The sequence below is a fragment of the Monodon monoceros genome, unplaced genomic scaffold, assembly GCF_005190385.1.
Source record: "Monodon monoceros isolate NGI ecotype Baffin Bay Population unplaced genomic scaffold, NGI_Narwhal_1 Super_Scaffold_5, whole genome shotgun sequence".
Classification (NCBI taxonomy): Eukaryota; Metazoa; Chordata; class Mammalia; order Artiodactyla; family Monodontidae; genus Monodon; species Monodon monoceros.
Window position 1 is genome coordinate 78,454,138 of NW_021703782.1, and position 17,764 is coordinate 78,471,901.

General features: G+C 39.1%; 1 protein-coding gene across 1 annotated transcript in view; it reads left to right on the forward strand.

Moving 5' to 3' along the window:
* FRMPD1 (FERM and PDZ domain containing 1) overlaps positions 1-17,764 on the forward strand; it is an 84,371-nt gene that overhangs the window by 32,242 nt on the left and 34,365 nt on the right. The window contains exon 2 of the mRNA XM_029203219.1: positions 6,067-6,171. Within this exon, the coding sequence (XP_029059052.1) occupies positions 6,071-6,171 (101 nt within the window). The 5' untranslated portion in view covers positions 6,067-6,070. The remainder of the gene's footprint in view (positions 1-6,066; positions 6,172-17,764) is intronic.

Genomic DNA, 17,764 nt, shown 5'->3' on the forward strand with positions numbered 1-17,764 from the left:
TGTGGGATCTTCCCGGACCGGGGCACGAACCCGTGTCCCCTGCATCGGCAGGCGGACTCTCAACCACTGCGCCACCAGGGAAGCCCGTCTCTTTTACTTTTTTAAAAAAATTTATTTTATTTATTTTTGGCTGCATTGGGTCTTCGTTGCTACACGCGGGCTTTCTCTAGTTGCGGTGAGCAGGGTCTAGTCTTCCAGCTGCACGCAGACTTCTCATTGCAGTGGCTTGTCTTGTTGCGGAGCATGGGCTCTAAGAGGGGCACGGGCTTCAGTAGTTGTGGCGCATGGGCTTAGTTGCTCCGCGGATCTTCCCGGACCAGGGCTTGAACCCGTGTCCCCTGCATTGGCAGGCGAATTCTTAACCACTGCACCACCAGGGAAGCCCTTTCCCCCCCCCCCCCTTGTAAAACTGATTTTAAGGCTGATTCTTTAGTCTTTGACATTTAAGAACTTGAGCTGATGTGTAAGGAACCTTCCTTGAGGCATATATCTGAGAGCTGCTTTTTGTGCTCTTTATATTTGAAACATATTTTCCAGCTCAAGAAATTTACCTTTAACGCTTTCTTTGATTACAATTTTGTGCATTCCTTTTCTCTTTTCTCTGCTAGCTCCTATTATTTGTAAGTTGAATATCCTCAATCTGATTGTAGCTCTGACAGTTTCACTTAAATTGCTATCTGTTTTTTAATTTCAATTTAGCGTAAATGATTTTTAACTCTTCACTTTCTCTTCTATCCATTGCTGCCTCCTTTGATGTTTTTCATTTCTCATTAGCAGTTAATGGTTTCCTGAAGTTCTTTGTTATCACCTCTTGTATCCCTTTTGAAGGGTTTATATCCTTAATTGTCTATTTACTTTGTAAGATAGCTATCACCCGAATGTATTTGGTCTTCTTCTCCTTTTGCAAAATATTTTGAGTTTGTTTCTTCTTAGTATTTTGTTCCAGACAACCAGAAGTGTGTTCCGTTTGAGGATTCACACTCTTTAAGGGATTTTGCCAAATTGGCGTGTGCCCACGGGAGGGTGATCTAAAGTGATCCTGTCTTATGAAGACCTGGTGAAGGAACTGAGGATGTTTAGTCCAGGGCAGAGGAGGCAAGATTGCTATGTTCAGGTCCAGAAAGACTGATGTATAGAAGAAGGAGATGATTTATTCTGGAGGGTGCGCTGGTGGTGGGGCAAGGAAGAGTGCTCGGAGGGCAACATTACTGTGGAGGACTGAAGCTGCGGAGATGGAGGTGTGGAATTTAGCTTTATGTAAAGCAGCTGGTCTAACAATGAATGACAGAATAATTAGAGGCCGGATGACTTCTTGGCAATGGGATTGTAGAGAAGATTCAAATGTTTGGGAATTATTTGGGCTCTTATTTTCTTCCATTGGCTCAGCAATCCAGAGGCAAATATTAAAGCCATTAGCAGGTCATTTTCTTGACTTTAAACTGTCCTGCTCAGGCTTTGCTGAGTCAGGGAGCACTTATAATGGCTTGGCTGATGTCATTTGTTTGGTCTTTGGGGATTCCTAGATGAAGGCATGTCCCTACCCACAGTCCAGATATATAATGCAAATTAATTATTTTAACTAGAGCCATATATGTTTACAGAAATCAATTAGCTAAGCTGTATTTGTGTTTGTAATAATCCCCTGTAAGTAACCACTGCAGTTTGATGACCTTTGAAAGGAATGGAAAATCATTATGGATGAGTCTGAGATCCTTGGCAACACTGCAGTCATTTGGAGATTGAAACAACATAGTGGTCAGAGATTTTGTATCTTCCAGAGATGTGGTGACTTCAGGAGTTCCAGCTATGCCAGGGGATGTGGGTCTTTGAGTTTTGAGACAGAGCACAACAAATATCATCTTGTCTGCTTTTTAGATCTAGTAGAGACCTCAAGTCACATGGATGGAAAAACTGCAGAAGTCATCTGGTCCCTGAACTCCACTGTAAGGTCCCTTCTACATTCATGCAGAGTTAGTTATCCAGCCTCTGCCTGACCGCCTTCAGTGACTAGGATCTTGCTAATTCTTGAGAAAACTCATCCTGTTCTTGGATCACTAGGAACACTAGAGAGGTCTAGCCGCAGCCTGAGCTGGAGTCTCCCTCTCTGTGGCATTCCCCCATTAATCTTGGCTCTGCACCCCAGAAACATATGGCGTATGTCTCTTCTACCTGGTGGCCTTTTGGCCACTTGTGAACCATGATCATATAGGCCACCTCCAAATCTTTGCTGAATAAACATTCTCTGATTTTTCAGTGAGTCTTTATATGACTTGGTTTTAAGTCTCCTTAGCATCCTAGACCCCTACAGGAAGGTGCTGAAAGTGTGATGCTCAGACATAAGGCAAACAAAGTTAACCTCCACATCCTGTAATTGCTAGCTGACTCACTCCTGTTAAGGGCCTGACTGAGGCAATTGATACTTGAAAACAATATGCTGCAGGCTTTACTGGACATTTATTTTTGTATCCTTTGTGATTAGTCTCTGTGTTGTCAGGACACTAGAATCTACATTCTTGACCCTCCCTAGTAAGTCTCACAGAAATATGATGTGGTTTTGTGTCCTTGGCAAAAGGACATTAAGTAATCCTTATTATAAAAGAGCTTTTGCAGTAACAAAAAGGCAGACATTCTAGTAGAAAGATAAGGAAAAAACAGAAATTAAAAAGTAACAAAAAAGAACCATAAATGGCCATAGTGCCTAAAAAATGTCCAGATATATGAGTAATCAAATAACTTCAAATCAAAACTATTGATATAATGAGCTCTGATCTGGAAATATGTCCGTGATATATTCACCAGTTAAAAAATGCAAGATGCAGACCACTGAGCATAGCATGATTGTATTTTTGTGGCCTATATATTTTAATATACGTAATATAGGTCTCTATAGATTTAGGGCAACGTGAGAGTGAATACCCACCAAATTGTTAACAGTGATAATCTCTGGGAACTGGATTGGATGTTTGGAGAAAGATACTCAATTTATATAATTTTTAATGTGATGGAATTATATGTGACATTTACTTTTGTTTTCTATATTTCTCAAGAAATATATATTTAAACTAATAATTAGATGATACTTTCCATCCCATTAACAAATATTTTAAAAATAATATCCAATATATATGAGAATGTAGATTGTATTTACTTTTGTCTTCTGTATTTTTCAAAATATAAACATTTAAATCATACGTAGGCACTATTTTCCATCCTGTTAGCAAATATTTTTAAAATGATAGTATTCAATATTTGCAAAGGTCTGTCCTGGCAGGAGTGCAAATTGGTACCTTCTTGGAAGCAACTTGACAGTACACATTCCAAATTCTTAAAAATGAACATATGCTTAAATCCAGTAGTTTCATTTCTAGGAATTATCCCAAGAAAATACCTGGGAAGTAGCCATTTACCATGAGTAAGCATATTCATTGTAAAGCTTTCATAATAGTGAAAAATTGGAAACAGCACAAACATCCAATGATAGACTTATTGAATAAATTATGATATGGACAAAGAAAATAATACTATGTAGCAATTTAAAATGATATAAATGTGGGCTTCCCTGGTGGTGCAGTGGTTGAGAGTCCGCCTGCCGATGCAGGGGACACGGGTTTGTGCCCCGGTCTGGGAAGATCCCACATGCCGCAGAGCGGCTGGGCCCGTGAGTCATGACCGCTGAGCCTGTGCTCCGCAATGGGAGAGGCCACAACAGTGAGAGGCCTGCGTACCGCAAAAAAAAAAAGTGAGCTGTACAGAACTGAAGACAGTATTCAGGTCTGCTGTCTCCATTGTAGAAAAAAGCTAGACTGATACATCCCTTGATCTAAATGGAATTTATTTTTGGTTGCAGCCTATGTTTTACACCCATTAATTTGTATTTGGCTGCATTTGATGAAAAGTGTACGTCTCTGGGTTTCTAAAGTGATGAGTTTGGGTGTCCTGTTTTCATTTTTATATGAAAATGGTTAGTGCACTCCTAGTATAGATCCCACTATTATTCTGCTGATTACTGATAGATTCTAGTTGCTAATATTTTATTTGGGATGTTTACTTTGATATTTATAAGGGAGATTGTATTTTTGCCTTATTGTAGTGTTTTTATCAGAATTGGTATCAATGTTAGACTGACTGATTAAAAAGAATTTGGAAGATTTCCTTCTTTATGCTCTAGAAGAGCTAACATAGCATTGGGGAAGATAAACTAAGCTGGCTAGAAGCAGCATGATATCCAGGATTGGATCCTGGAACAGAAAAGGAGCATAAATGGAAAAACTGATGAAATCTGAATAAAATTTATAGCTTAGCTAATATTAGTGTACCCATGTTAATTTCTTAGTTTTGACAAAGTTACAATGATTATGTAAGATGCTAAATTAGGGAAAGCTGAATGAAGGGTATAGTGGAACTCACTGTATTATCTTTGCAACGCTTTTACTTGTCTAAAATTATTCCAAAATTAAAAGTTTCTATTTAAAATAAAACAAAAAAATTGTCAGGGTGAGCTACGTCTTATAGATTTGTAAGACTTCACCTTTGAACCTGTCTGCCTGGAATTTTTTGGAGTGTGCTCTTTAACAATTTTCTCTTCTATGGTAATTGTCTTTTTAGATTTTCTATCTCTTCTAGGGTCATCTTATATCATTTATATTTTCCTTGAAAACCATCCGTATTATTAAGGTTTCCAAATGTGTTTGTGTAGTGTTAAGCAACATAATCTCTTATAATTCTTTTTTATTTTCTCTGTATCCATGGTTATTTCACTATGTCATATCTTATTTCATGTGAATATTTATTGGGTTGTGAAATTAATTGGGTGAGTTGAGACCAGTATTTTAAAAAGTAAATAGAAAAATATAAATTGTTTTAGGAAAATTTAATCTCAAGCATATATACTATTTTTCTTGGTAACCTGATAATATCTATCAAAGCACAAATGCTTATAAATTTTGACCTCACAATTCAGTATCTGGAAACTTATCCAAATATATAATTGCATATATGCAGAAATGATATTTGTACAGCATAACTCACTGTGGTATTATTTACAATAGCAAAAGATTGGCAATAACCCAAATGTCTATCAAGGGAAGACTACCTTTTAAATTACAGTATATTCATACAATGTAATACTCAGTAGCTGTCAAAAAGAATGAAGAGGCATTCTTTGTATTAATGTGGAAAGATATCGAGGAAGAAAGCCTGGTGCAGAACAATGTGTATGGTGTACTATCCTTTGTGTTAAGAAGAGGACACATAAAATCTATATTTGTATTTGCTTGTATAGGCATACAGAAACTCTGGAAAGACAGATATCTCAAGTAGGAGAGCAGTGATTATGTATGGGTGTGGAAACTGAGTGGCTGGGGGAAGGGAAGGATAGAGAGGAGACCGTTCACTGTACAAAAATCTTATTTTTATTATTATGGTAAGAATGCACTTAACGTGAAATCTACCCTCTTAACAAATTTTTAAGTGCACAATACAGTAACTGTGTATCCTTTTTTTTTTTTTTTTTTTACAATCTGGGGTTTGAATTATACAAATTCAAAATTACCTATTCAAAAATTAGAATTTCCTATTCAAAAATTATATATAAAATATTGAGCAAAAGAAGCAGCACTCCGAAGAGTGGGCACAATGGGATTAGAATGCTTCCATGTCCATGCAGTTCCTGATGCAGGCAAAATGGAGCTGTGCCGTCCAGGGATGCACACATAGTTGAGGTGGCGGGGGGCAGTGTCACACAGAAGGTGTGTCTCTGACAGTGGGTCATAGTCACAGTTTGAGAAGGCTTATCTATTTTATTCCCTAATCCTTACGTTGAACCATTTAAGATGTAAAACCTATCTGTGTACCACAAGACTATGGACTCCTTAGGGCAGAGGGCTGCTAAAGTTGTTCACTCTGTAGACACTGAGCACCAGTGTATGTTAATTTCAGATAGAGAGCCCTAGTTATTTGATCAGCATGTCTTAAAATTGGCAAATACAGGAAGCATCATAGTGATTTGTCAGAATCCTCTTCCAAATATTTTGGTTAGCTTCTTAAGAAAACTCTTCTTCCTTTTAGGTAAATGGAAATGCTGGAGACCAGTTTATTTCAGACCCGGAAAGCACACAGAATAGAACAAATGGTGGCAAGATGGCTCCGGCGCTCCCGGGACAGCTCAGCCCGGTAAGGCTCCTGGGTTGGCAGAGATTTCTGTCTGTAAGGGTTCGGTGTCCCCGTGGGAGGAAGTTTTGCAGTCTTGGCAGCGTCTGGGGATCACTGTCTCCGGCTTGCTTTGTTCTTAACACCCTGTGATGGAAGAAGTGTAAATGGGTCAGCAATTTCGCTGGAGTGCCTTTCTCTCTGTCCCTTTCCAAATCCTCCCCCTGCATCCTTCAAGGGGCACCCACAGACACACAGAGATACTCACGCCAAACTCATGCATGCATTTACAGAGACACGCACATTCACACACAGATGGACTTAAACACACTGACACACTCATACCCACATACTCTCACACATGTGCCTATACACTCTGGAACACACACTGTTTTGAATCCACACTCACACATGATCACTGTCCCTGTCTCTGGCTGTCTCACACACACCCCTTGTCTTAGTACTTGATGTCAGGCAATCTGCTGTTTATACTCTTCCCCTGTCTTTGTTTACAGCAGCTGTTCCTTCCTTCTAGTCCCTATTTCATTCTAAACAAAATGAAATGAAATCAAATACAGACTTGATTTGACTGCTACAAGAGAACTTAAAATATGTTCTGTTTCAAAGCGCTCATTTTCAGTCTCAGATTTCCCATCTGGAGCTGACACGGAGATGAAATATCACATGTCAGGTGTTTCTGAGACACATATTCTTCCAAAGGAACTGGAAACAGCTGTTGTGCTGCTGAGCAATAAACCTTGCTCAGGGCTGCACTGCCCTTGGCCAAGTGCTCAGGTCCTCACACACTACGATGGGATAAGGCTGGGAGAATTAGCCCTATTTTACAGGTGAAACCCTGAGGCTCAGAGAGTGACTAGTTTATGACCATCCCCACCCCCTGCTCTGAAACCTTTGATGGGTCCTCATCTCCTACAGTATGAATTTAAACATTTTTTGGTTAGACATTCAAGGCGTTCCATGGTTGACCCACAATCCATTACAGCTGTTTGTCTTACTGTTCAGCTTCATCAACATCATACTCCAGCTGAAATGATCTACTTGCTATTCCCCTACTACAAGCACCCGACTTCCCCTTCCACCCCTTAGACCTGGGTTTCTGTGCCACATCCCTTCCTCCCATCTCCATGTGTCCAGAACCCACTCATAGTTCAAGGTCTAGCTGAAATGCTCGGTCTCCCATGAAGTGTTCCCCAGCCCACAGTCAGAATTAATCTCTCCCAAGGGGCCCCATAGTATTTGGTTTGTAGCATCAGCATTGTGCTTCTTCCGGTGTGTTCAACTTAAATTTGAGCACATCCCTTTTCTTTCTTCTAGACCACAAGCTCTATGGAGGGCAGGGAAAGTACCAGCCACATCTCATAGCCCAGAGATGACTGAGTTCCAGGAGATTGCAAGTAGTCAGGTAGTGCTTGGTGAATGAATGGGAAAACTCCTAGGTACATTGTTTTCTAAAGTGGATTCTGCAAAACCTAGTCCTATGTGATGCTCTCTAGTAAAAAAATGTTCCATGGCCAGAGATATATTTAGGAAGTGATGCAGCCTATATCCCACTCCTATCCACCCACTCTTGGTGATTCATAGTGCATTTTAGCACATTAAAGGCTCTGAGAAGTCCTGCAGAAAAAGACCTGTGTAACTTTATGTTGCCTGAATATTTGTCCTTGGAACTCTCTAATATCTACCTTCTCTCACAGAATGTAAATAAAAGGCAACATTGGCCTCTAGGAAGCTTTTTTTTTTTTCACATCTATTTTGAGATATGTTTCACATACCATAAAATTCACCCACTTAAAATGTACAGATTTATTTAGTGTATATACAAAATTATGCAACAATCACCACAATCTAATTTTAGAACACTTTCAATACCCCAAAAAGAAACCCCATAACTGTTAACAGTCATTCCCCGTTTGCCCCTCCCCCAGCCCTAGGCAACCACTCATCTACTTTCTGTCTCTATAGATTTGCCTATTCTGGACATTTCACATAAATAAAATCATACAATATGTGGTCTTTGTGACTGGCTTCTTCACTTAGCATAATGTTCAGGGTTCACTCATGTTATAGCATGTTTGGCATGTAGCATTATTGCCACATAATATTCCATTATGGAATATTTTCTATGTCCATCAGTTAATGTACACTTGGGTTGTTTCCACTTGGGGCTATTATGAATAATGCTGCTATGAACATTTGTGTAAAAGTTTTTCTTTGAACATATGTTTTCATTTCTCTTGGGTTTGTACTTAGGAGTGGAATAGCTGGGTCATTTAGCAACTTGATGTTTAACCTTTTGAGAAACTGTCAGACTGTTTTCCAAAGTGACTGCACCATTTTACATTTCCATCAACAGGGTGTGAGGGTTCCAATGTCTGCACATCTTTGTCAGCACTTGTTATTATCTGTTTTTTTTATTATAGACATACTAGTGGGTGTGAAGTGGTATTGTATCTCATTGTGGTTTTGATCTGTATTTTCCTGATGGCTAATGATGTTGAGCATCTTTCCATGAGTCTAGTAGGAAGTTTGTTTTCCAGGTGCTTGAGAAAGAGCAGAAAAAGAGGGAAAGCTTCCTGGCAGTGTCCATGGAAGACATCATTTCTGTGTTTCTAGGATAAATCACATGTAGCCTTCTTTAAATTGTTTCTCATCTCTAATCCTGCAACCTTGATTCAGACTGGGTTCTTGGTGTCCTCAGATTACTCGAAAATGATCAAGAACTGAAAAGCATAAATAATTGCAGTTTCCCTGGAGTAGAGTAAATGGTACCGCCTGCCACCCGGTTGCTTAATCAGGAGACCCTTGAGTCAAACTGAATTTTCCTCTCTTCCTCACACTCTGTTTCCACCCCATCAGCAACTCTTGTCAGTTCACCTTCAAACATATCTCCGATCTGTCCACCTCTCTGTCCCTGGGGGGCACTGCCGTGGTCACTCACTCTTTCTCTGCTCCACCCTGAAGCCATAGTGGACTCTTCGGAATACAAACTGCTCGTGTCCCACATGCTCACCCCAGGCTCTACCCCACCCCAAACCATTCAGTGGCCCACCTGCCATTGCGCCACGGCCTGCAAGTCGCTTTATGATCTGTTCCTGGTCTAACTCTCCAACTTCATCCTGTTCCTCCTGCTTCCTTGGCATAGTGCTTACCCCTCTCACCACACTTTATAATAACATATCCATTTATTTACTTGTTCTTTGTCTACCCTCCCCCACCTGTTTATTATATGACTCTTCTACTCCAACCCTCCTGCCACATATGAGACCAAAGACCATGACTGTCTTGTTTTATAAAGTATCTTCAGCCCTAGAAGAGTGCATACATAGTATGTAGTAGATGTTCAATGAATTTTTATTGATTAAGGGCTTTCATAGTAAGGAACTATATTATTTATTTAAAATATATTTAAATTTTACATCCTTTCTTCTTCCAAGAGGAAATTTTGATGGCTTACAGTTTTAAAACACATAAAAACTTTTAAATAAAGACTGGAAATTTTGTAAATAGATTGCAAACCAATTAGATGTAGGATTTAGCATTTGAGTACTAACATTGGCTCTGAGTTTCCTGATAGCCAGGTCAAGAAATGAAAGAAGTACACTGAAGTGTTTTTTATAGTCCAGAAAAAAGGCAACATAGGGACTTCCCTGGTGGCGCAGTGGTTAAGAATCCACCTGCCAGTGCAGGGGACACGGGTTTGAGCCCTGGTCTGGGAAGATCCCATATGCCGTGGAGCAACTAAGCCTCTGTGCCACAGCTACTGAGCCTGTGCTCTAGAGCCTGTGAGCCACAACTACTGAGCCCGCGAGCCACAACTACTGAGCCCATGTACCACAGCTACTGAAGCCCGCTCGCTTAGAGCCTGTGTTCCACAAGAGAAGCCACTGCAGGGGCTTCCCTGGTGGCACAGTGGTTGAGAGTCTGCCTGCCGATGCAGGGGACACAGGTTCGTGCCCCTGTCCGGGAAGATCCCACATGCAGCAGAGCGGCTGGGCCTGTGAGCCATGGCCGCTGAGCCTGCACGTCCGGAGCCTGTGCTCTGCAACGGGAGAGGCCACAACACAGTGAGAGGCCCGCGTACTTCAAAAAAAAAAAAAAAAGAGAAGCCACTGCAATAAAAAGCCCATGTACTGCAACGAAGAGTAGCCCTGGCTCACAGCAACTAGAGGAAGCCCATGCGCAGCAACGAAGACCCAACACAGACAAAAATAAAGAAAAATAATAAAGAAAATAAATTTTTAAAAAAAGGAAACATAGAAGTTAATCTGTAGTCATATAGTTTTACATGCATCTTTTAGCAATCCTGTTTTTTTTTCAGACTTTTAAAAGCTTCCACTCATTTCAGCCAGTTGTACTTGCTTACTTGTAATTGCCATTTTTTCCATAAAAGTTAAACTTTATCTCTGACACTAATTGAATTGTCTAGGAGGAAATTAGTCAAAAATAACAATTACCATTTCCAAACATTATTAAACAAATTGTTAACTTTTATGAACCTTGGTAATGTTAGAGCTATATAATGTGTCTTAAAATGGACGTTTTTCTGGGGAAGAGTGTCAACTTTTAAAGTTGCTTTGATTTCTTCAATTTTAAATTAATTTTCAGTGGGTGGTTATTGTTACAATCACTAGTCAAATTCGGATAGTGGCACTCAGTTTGAATGTGTGTGTATGCTTGTGTAGATTGCAAGCCTAGTGATACCTATAATTGTAGAAATACAGAATTACTCAGATATTATTAAGATGACTACTCTCTTACCACTTAATTTCACATTCCAATATAAAAATAACATTTACAGTATCAATGCTTTTTTAGAAATAACTAACCCCCCCAAGTGGTCTCTGTGACATGTTTCGAATTTCTGTAAAAATAGTGTAATACAAACTACTTAATAAAAGCTGCAACATAGTGACATTACATTATAAACTAATTTTTAACCATTTTGCTTTGAACTAAATTGTCATCTTCTTAACAGCTTTGTATAACTAAGGAGGTGATAAACTGAGAATGACATGTTATAGAATACTTTTCCACTTAATTATGCCATTTTTTTGTCTCCTACAATTTTCAATTTTTATATAGTTAAATGATATTCTCTTGGTGATTTCTTTGATTGCTTCTAAGCTTAGAAAATCCTCACCCAATAAGTAATTTAATTAATTTTCAATTTGATAGTTTAAGGTATTTTATATTTAATTTTTAAATTTGGAGTTTATTTTTGTATAGGTTGTGAGATGTAGATTTAACTTGGTTTTTTCCAAAATAAGTAATGTTTGCATCACCATTAACTGTGAGTGATCTTTCCTTTCTTCACTTTTATTATATATGAAATTCTTGTGTCTGTGAGTGGGAAATTGTATCTCTTCCTGGACTAGCTATTCTGTTCCATTGATCTAACAGCCTGTTTTCACACACCTGTATTAAAACTACTTACGTTTATTATCTATTAAACTAGACTTTTATTATTCTTCATTTTCCATTTTTTTTACTCTTACCTACCTATTCTTCCATGTGAACTTTAGAATAATTTTATTGTATTATTAACATAATTTTGCATAAGATTTACTGAATTCTCTTATGCTTAATCAGAAATAGTTTTATAGAGCAAGACTTAAAAATAATAAAGAGCTTGATGGATTTGATGCCTTCTTCTTGGTGCTTGGTTTTACCCTCAGGGTTTAAAAAGATTTCTTTCCTTCAATTCATCTTGAATCTTAATACTAGTGAACACACATGCACATGTTTGCGCACATGTGCACACACCCACATGTACACACAGGCATACATATTCATACATATGCACACACGCACACACACATGCATCATGGCATCATGGTATCAGAGCCCTGGCTATTGGTTTTGCACTCTTTACAAATTTACTTGTTCATTATAACCATAGTCTGTTTACTAATTATAGGGATGGTATCTTTTACCTTTATAATACTCCTAATGATCTAGAAAGACCATTTCAGGTACCAATTTTTTGTTGCTCTTTGACCCATGGGCAAAAGCAGAAAGGCTCGAACAGAACAGGTTAGAAGGCTCCTGTGCTGCATCTGCAGGGTTGCCATTGTCTCCTGAACCTCCTTTTTAAAGTAACAGTGGAATAATTTCTCCTCCTCTCAACTGTAGGCCTTTGCACTATACTCACAATATGTACATTCAGTGGGGTCCCCCAGAAACTTCCACAGCCACAAGCATAGCCCTATGATTATGACTACATGATAAATTTCTTTCTGGTACAAGCTGCTACTTCTATTTCTTCTTTCTTTGAATAAACTTTGGATTAAAAAGCCAGCTTATGCCAGATGTTAGCTTTGAAAATCACTCAAGCTGAACATAATACAGTGTTTAACCATAGATTCAAAGTAGTTTCTCCACATCCTGCTGGAACTCAAAGGTGAATTCTTTGTTGTTACAAGATAGAGGCAAAATATATTTTCCAACCTATTAGAGAGCAGATAAAAAGCCAGAGAATATTTGAAACCTAATCTATCTCTGTTATTTTTTCTTCTCAGCATTATTGATCAGCTCAGTATGAACTTATGACCCATAAAATACAGAATTAGTCTACACGAGGCTATTTTCATGATAAATTTTACATGTTTTTTCTAGTTCTACCTTAGGCTTGATGCAGTTATCTGACAGGAATTCTATTAGTGTCGCCAGGTCTTATGCGGTTCCAAAGTGAAATCGCAGCAATGACCTCAGATTTATGATTTGAAACCATTACAGAGGCATCAGACATAGGTTTTTGGATTGTTGGCGCTTAGTTTGATATTTATAAGGTTCTTCAGAGGAGGAAATTTTGCTACAGAGATCATTTCCTTCATTTCTCTGTCAAATATTGAACATTCTTTGTGAGGAGAGGCCACGGTTTGGTCCTGTTCTTAAGCAATCCCTTTCCAAACAAAAGCTGAAATGTGGCCTTTGGGGAAAATGTCAAAAAACAGACTTTGGGCCAAAGTTCTTGATGCCATCCAGGGATTAGCCAGCACAGCGGGGCTTCATTTATCTACCACTGTTGAGGAGCACACCATTCCAAATGGAAAAGTCAGATAAATGAAGCCTACCCACTTGAAAAGCATCAAAATGGATTCTGTTCTAAATATGGTAAGGTCGGTGGTTTTCTTTTGGTCTCCAAACATTTATGAAGCCGTGTTCTATGCCTAGCATTGAGTTCAGCACATGGGGCAAGAAAGACACAGTTTTGCCATATGAGCTGTTGTCTAGAAAGGACAAGAGACTTCACACTGGTCATTTCAAAGATGATGTGTGTTTCAAAAAGGGATGTACAGGTTCAGCAGAGGGAGAGGAATATTTCTGCCAAAACCAGAAGATTGAGTAGGAGCTGGGCAGATAGTGTATGGTTGGGTGTTTTGGGAAATCTCTAAAGAGTGTTATGTTAGGTGTTGGGGGTATTCTAGGCAGAGGGAAGACCTTGTGTATTTGAGGAACTCCAAGGATACTAGTCTGGCTGGAACAAAAATATCGAGAGAACAAATGGCTTCATTGTAGACGCTTCAGTGGTGGGCAGGCGCTGTATTAAGCCATATTAAGGATTTTGGATTAGGCCATTTAGTCAGGGCAGATATATGAGCAGGTTTGCATTTATAATATCAGTCTGGTTGCTGGATGGAGAATCATTCAGGTGAGATAAGAATGAAAAGTGGGGAGACCAGCTAGGAGACTGTTACAGAAATCTTCTTCAGGACAGGTAACAGGGTCCTGAAATAGAATGGTGGTCATGGAGATATAGAGATAAGTGGACATCTTGGAGATCTTTTGTAGTACTGACGGATAGGATATTAGGGGTGAGAGGAGGGTAAAGTCAAAGATGACTCCCAGGAGTCTGGCTGGAGCAACTGAGCCTTGTCCTGATACCATTTACTGAGCTCTGGGACATGGAAAAGATGGGTCTTGATTAGGACGATTGTCATAGGGCTGAGCTATATTTCAAATTAAACAAACAAAGGACAAACACTGAACTCTGTCACATTCAAATTGTCTGCTATTTATTAGTGGTTAAATATACATTTCCACCTTTGCTAATCATATTGGTGGTACTATTTTGCATCATGCTCTCTCTATATAGTATTTTGCTCATGTATATTCACCTAATAAGCACAGATGCTTTCTGTGGGCAAAGTTCTTCACTCGGTACGGTGAGAAATACAGAGGTGGGTAAAAAGTGGTTCCTGCATCCCGAGAATTTACAGTCTATTCGGGGTGATGATATATAGAATCAGTTATCACTGAAGTTGAGGTGCTCTAGGCCAGAAGAGCTCAGAGCTGAGAGAACTTGTGTCTAGCTAGGAAATCAGAGAAGGCATTTTGGAAGAGGCAGCATTTGAGCTGGGCTTTGATTGGCCTCACATTTTCCTGTGAGGTAGCTTCATGAACTGAGGCCCAGATGCAAAACTGGTGCAGCAGGTAAGATTAGGCTGGAGTGATGGCCTGGGAAGGAGTGTGGGTAGGGAATGTTGGCCAGGGCCTGAGACTTAAAGACAAAGGAACATGAGAGTAAGGTTGAGGAGTTTAACTTTTATCCTGTGGGTGATGGGGAGCTGTGGGGACAGAATAATTTGATCTCTCCCTTAGGAAGGGGGTTTGAACCACAGTTTAGAAGATACTCTGGAAGGGTGTTTTCTAAGCTGTGTTTCCACGTATGTCTAAGATTCACAGGCTTGTGGTACTTCATTGATGTAGAGTCTTGGGGCAATTCCTTACTGTGCTTGATTTATCTGTTCTCTGTTGGGTGGTTTCAAGTTTTTCCACTATTCTAAATAAAGTTATGGTAAATATTTTTGAATATTCAAGAGCTAGGGTCTTTTGAGTTCATACTCTGTTCTAGGACTTTATGGCACAGGGAACACAGAGATGAATAAAAGTCACCCTTATCTTCTAGGAATTCATAGTCTAGTGCAAATAATATTTTATTTGGGTGGAGGGCAGTTATTACTTTGAGGAATGTCAGTCAAAATGGTAACAGAAGGTCAAAGAAAATGATCAAATTTTAAATTCATATTATAATTTCCCTGATTATTTTCCAGAGAGATTGAATAGCCAATTTATACAGTCAACCTTAAATACCAGGGCCCACACATGTTGGGCTTTATTATTTTTATTCATGTTTGGTGCTTTAGTAGCCATGTAGTAGTTCTCTGTAGTCCTTTCAGCTGTGCTTCTTCAATGACTAAGGTTGTACATTTTCTGTTATTTACCAGCTTTTATTTCTTCATGTGCAAGTTGTCAATTCACTTGCTTTGAGCACATGAAATCTGGGTATTTACTGCAGGTATTTATGCCCATTCTGCATATATTTTTATTGTAAGCTTTTTCCCTCTAGGATTTTATTTTTTTAATTGATTTACTTATTTTCAACAGTTCTATTTAGATATAATTCACATGCCATGCAGTTCACCCACTTAAAATGTACAAGTCACTGGTTTTTAGTGTATTCACAATGATGTACAGCCATCACCACAATGAATTTTGAAGATTTTCATCACCCCCAAAAGAAATTCCATACGTTAATTTAGTAGTCACTCTCCATTTCCTTTCAAAACCCTCCTTCCCCAGCGCTAGGCAATCACTAATCTACTTTCTGTCTCTATAGATTTACCTATTCTGGACATATCACATGAATGGAATCATACAATTTGTAGTCTTTTGTGGCTGACTTCCTTCACTTAAACCTTGTGTTCAAGGTTTATCCATGTTATAGTATATATCAGTATATATCAGTATTTCATTCCTTTTTATTGCTGAATAATAGTCTACTATGGAATATTGTCTTTGTCATTTCATTAGTTGATGTACAATTGGGTTGTTTCCACTTTGGAGCTATTATGAATAATGTTGCTGTGACCATTTGCGTGCAAGCTTTGTGTGGACATAATGCTTTCAGTTTTCTTGGGTATATACCTAGGAGTGGAATTGCTGGGTCATATGGTACTCAATGTTTAGTCTTTTGAGGAACTACAAGACTGTATGAGGGTTTCATTTTCTCCACCTTAGCCAACACTTGACCTATCTTTTTGATTATAGCCATCCTAGTGGGTATAAAGTGTTATGTCACTGTGGTTTTGATTTATGTTACCATAATGGCTAATGATCTCTTCTTGTGCTCATTGGCTGTTTGTATATTTTCTTTGGAGAAATGTCTATTCAAATTATGTGCCCAATTTTTATTTGGGTTATTTGTCTTTTTTGTTTAAGTGTATTATAAGAATTCTTTATGTATCCTAGATGCAAGGTCCTTATTAGATATATGATTTGCAAATATTTTCTCCCATTTTGTGGGTTGTCTTTTCACTTTTTCAGTGGTGTCCTTTTTTTAAAAAATAAAATTATTTATTTATTTATTTTTGGCTGCGTTGGGTCTTTGTTGCTGCGTGTGGGCTTTCTCTAGTTGTGGCAAGGGAGAGCTACTCTTCATTGCGGTGGCTTCTCTTGTTGTGGAGCATGGGCTCTAGGCGTGCGGGCTTCAGTAGTTGTGGTATGCGGGCTCAGTAGTTGTGGCTCATGGGTTCTAGAGCACAGGGTCAGTAGTTGTGGCGCATGGGCTTAGTTGCTCCACGGCATGTGGGATCTTCCCAGACCAGGGCTCGAACCTGAGTCCCCTGCACTGGCAGGTGGATTCTAAACCACTGCACCACCAGGGAAGTCCACAGTGGTGTCCTTTGAAGCAGAAGAGTTTTTAATTTTGAAGAAGTTCAGTTTATCTATGTTTTCATTTGTTGCTTGTGCATGTCTAATATGACACCAAGGTCACAAAGATTTATTCCTATATTTTCTCCTAAGAGTTGTATAGTTTTAGCTCTTGTATTTAGGTCTGTGATTCATTTTGAGTTAGTTTTTGTGTACAAGATGAAGTTATAAACTTTTATCATTTAATATTTCTCCTTGTGTCCTATTCTGTTATCTAATCTTTTATTTATTTGTATTTATGTATTAGCTATTGAAGTTCACATTCAAACCATCCATCTTATATCTTATGCCTGTCTCTAATTTTCTAATCCTTAAAAATGTGTCTCCTCTCCAGAAGCTGGCATAAACTGTCCGTATTTATTTCTAGTTTTTATAATTCTCTCTTTTGACCTTTTTGAAATGTAATACTTTGTATGGTGTTTAGTACTGCAGTGTGGTGATTATGTCACCATGTTGAGTTATTTCTGGCTAGCCACCTAATATTTTAAAAGATTTTCTAAAGTTTCTATTCCGTTTCATTGGTGAAGACCACGCCATGCAGTTTTGATCATCGCCTCTGTCTGATAGGAGCAGATTAAGATTGTGATCTATAGAAGAGAGGAAGGTGGGTGTATGCACACCCAGGTGTACCCACACGTGAGTGTGTGCTTGCACATCTTGTTTACCCTCATTCTTGCAGCAGTATTTAGTATTCAAGAGCCCAGGCTCCCAGGTCAAATAATCTAGGTTGAAGCACAACTCTTTTTTTTTTTTTTTGCGGTACGCGGGCTTCTCACTGTTGTGGCCTCTCGCGTTGCGGAGCACAGGCTCCGGACGCTCAGGCTCAGCGGCCATGTCTCACAGGCCCAGCCTCTCCGCGGCATGTGGGATCTTCCCGGACCAG